This window comes from Babylonia areolata, chromosome 19 (genome assembly GCF_041734735.1).
Source record: "Babylonia areolata isolate BAREFJ2019XMU chromosome 19, ASM4173473v1, whole genome shotgun sequence".
NCBI lineage: Eukaryota > Metazoa > Mollusca > Gastropoda > Neogastropoda > Buccinidae > Babylonia > Babylonia areolata.
Window position 1 is genome coordinate 15,537,503 of NC_134894.1, and position 2,500 is coordinate 15,540,002.

Consider the following 2,500-nt stretch of genomic DNA (forward strand, 5'->3'; position numbering starts at 1 on the left):
TGTGTGTGTGTGTGAAGAATTCCATTTTATCTTATTTGTACTTACTTCTTTTTATTTCTAATTTTCCCTCTATTTTTTGTGAGGGCTTTCAGCTTGTCCAGTTTAGCCCCCAATAAAACATTTATCATTGTCATTAAGTTTTGCTGATGTCATGGGGCAACAGTGAAGACAGTGCCACCACTCCTCCACCTTCTCTGTCCTCCGTCACGTGATCCTCCACACAATGCCTCCGGTTAAATGTACGCTTCGCCAATAAAAATAAAAGATATATCTTTTTAAAAACAGAATCAAAGGGGTTTTTTTCTTTTGTTTCTGTTATTGATTTTTTTATGTCTCTTCATTTTCATTTTATGTTTCAGTGAGTTGTCAAAACGTGCTGACGTTTACACACCATCAGCTGTATATCTTAAGAGAGCAAATATATATCCTTCGTATAAATCCGACACACTTGTCAGGCCTTGTCTCGTCTTCAAATAGAAAGGCCTACCTTTACCTGACCACATTCCCCTTAGATCAGAGAGAAACGCCATTCTTCTGTAATGGATGTATTACTTGAAAACTGACATAACATCAGTGACGAATGGTTATCAAAATGAAAGCCAACGCGTTCAGAAATATGTTTTACAACGTTACTGGAACATTATTCTAATACCATTTTTCCATCGACTCAAAAGTGAACCGGTAACTTAGGCGCGTAATGTTCCATTCATGATAAACGACACTGTTTCAAAGGAGTACTGTATCGAATAAATTGTTGTTTTCGTCTGACGCTTATCAGTGCCCTCCTTGGGCCTGCATTTCATCACTCACCCCACACATTGTTGCATGCGTATATGACTCCTTTAAGTAAACCAAAAACATTTGTACTCGAGACATATTGTGTTTCCAGGAGAACGGCTGGCGTACGCCATGACATCCTTCCTGTCCTTCGGGGTGTTCATGAGCTTCATCGTGGACCTCATGCCCTCTTCCACAGAGACCCTGTCCATCATGGCCGTCAGTTTGTCCTGCCAGCTCATCCTCTCTGCTGTCTATGTGCTGTTCTGCATCCTGTCCCTGAGACTTTTCCACCGAGATCCCCACAAACACCCCGTCCCTCCCACCCTCCAGACCCTGATCGTCGGCCTGGAGTTACTGCTTTGCCTGGACCCGCCGTCCCAGCCCCGCAACGCCGTTCACACAGAGGTGGAGACGATCTCTTCAGACAACTCTGGGACCCTCTATGGAACAGGAGTGAAAGGCAGCCGACTGCAAGGCCATCTGGCCAGGTGGGCCAGGAAGAGGAAGGTGAGACAGGAGGCCTACACCCAGCCCCAGGACATGACCTGGCAGAGAGTCAGTCGGTCTTTGGACAAACTGCTCTTCCGCATCTTCTTCTGCCTGGTGATGATGTACACCGTCGTCGTCATCATCATCATGACATCTCACTACTTTAACGCTGTCTAATGCAGTGGGTCATAGCATGGTGGAAGACCCCGCTCCCCCACCATCACATGGTGTCGGACGTAAGTAATGACCTCTTTAGAAGAATTCAAGGTTTAAAGACCTCAAAATTTGAAGACTTCGACGTTTGATAAAGACCTCAAGTTTTGACATCTTCGGTGTTTAAAGACGTCAGGCCTTCAAGACCTTCAGACTTGAAGACCTCAGTGTTTGAAGATATCAAGGTTTGAAGATTTCAAGGTGTGAAGACCTCACTGTTTTAAGACCTCAGCGATTAAAGACTTCAAGGTTTGAAGATTTCAGTGTTTAAAGACCTCAAAGTTTTATGACCCCAGGGTTGAAGGATTCCTAAGTTTGAAGACCTCAAAGTGTGGTGACCTCAAAGACTTAAAGATATAATAAGGTCAAAGTTTAAATACCTCAGGGTGTGATGACTTCAAATATTGATGACCTCAAGGTTTGATTAACTCAGGATGTGGTGACCTCAAGGTTTTTTTTATCCCAAGGTTTTATTACCTCAGGGTGTGATGACCCCAAGATTTGATTACCCCAAGGTTTGATTACCCCAATATTTAATTACCTCGAGGTTCAAAGACCCCAAGGTTTGATTACCTCGACCTTAATGTTTGATGACCTCAAGGTTTGTTTACCCCATGGTTTAATGACCACGGCTTCAAGGTTTAATGACCTCAAGGTTTGATTACCTTAAGGAGTGTAGACCTCAGGGTGTAATGTTTTAGTTGAGAAAGATCAGTATTAAAAAAAAAGATTAACGCCCATGCTTCGAAAATACAGGGCCAAAAATCCTGATGCCAAACATTACTGAAAATAAAGGCATCACTAAAGACAATAAAAGAAAGAATTTGTAATTGGCCACCACTGATTAAATTGGTCTTCATGCATAAAACCAACCCACCAACCCAATTCCTGAAATTAAACCCTCAAGAGGTGTTTCCCATCCCAATAAGTGGACGGATATCAAAACTGTGTCAGCAAAATCTCTTTCTTCATGTCAGGGAAAAGCTATCCTGAGAAACAGCAGCATTCCTCTAGTGGC

The 2,500-nt window shown here is 42.9% G+C and overlaps 1 protein-coding gene across 1 annotated transcript in view; it reads left to right on the plus strand.

Annotated features, from left to right (window-relative positions):
* LOC143294014 (neuronal acetylcholine receptor subunit alpha-3-like) overlaps positions 1-1,446 on the plus strand; it is a 2,409-nt gene extending 963 nt beyond the window's left edge. Inside the window, exon 2 of the mRNA XM_076605407.1 lies at positions 890-1,446. Coding sequence (XP_076461522.1) covers positions 890-1,446 — 557 coding nt within the window. The remainder of the gene's footprint in view (positions 1-889) is intronic.
* The last annotated feature ends 1,054 nt before the right edge of the window (positions 1,447-2,500 follow it).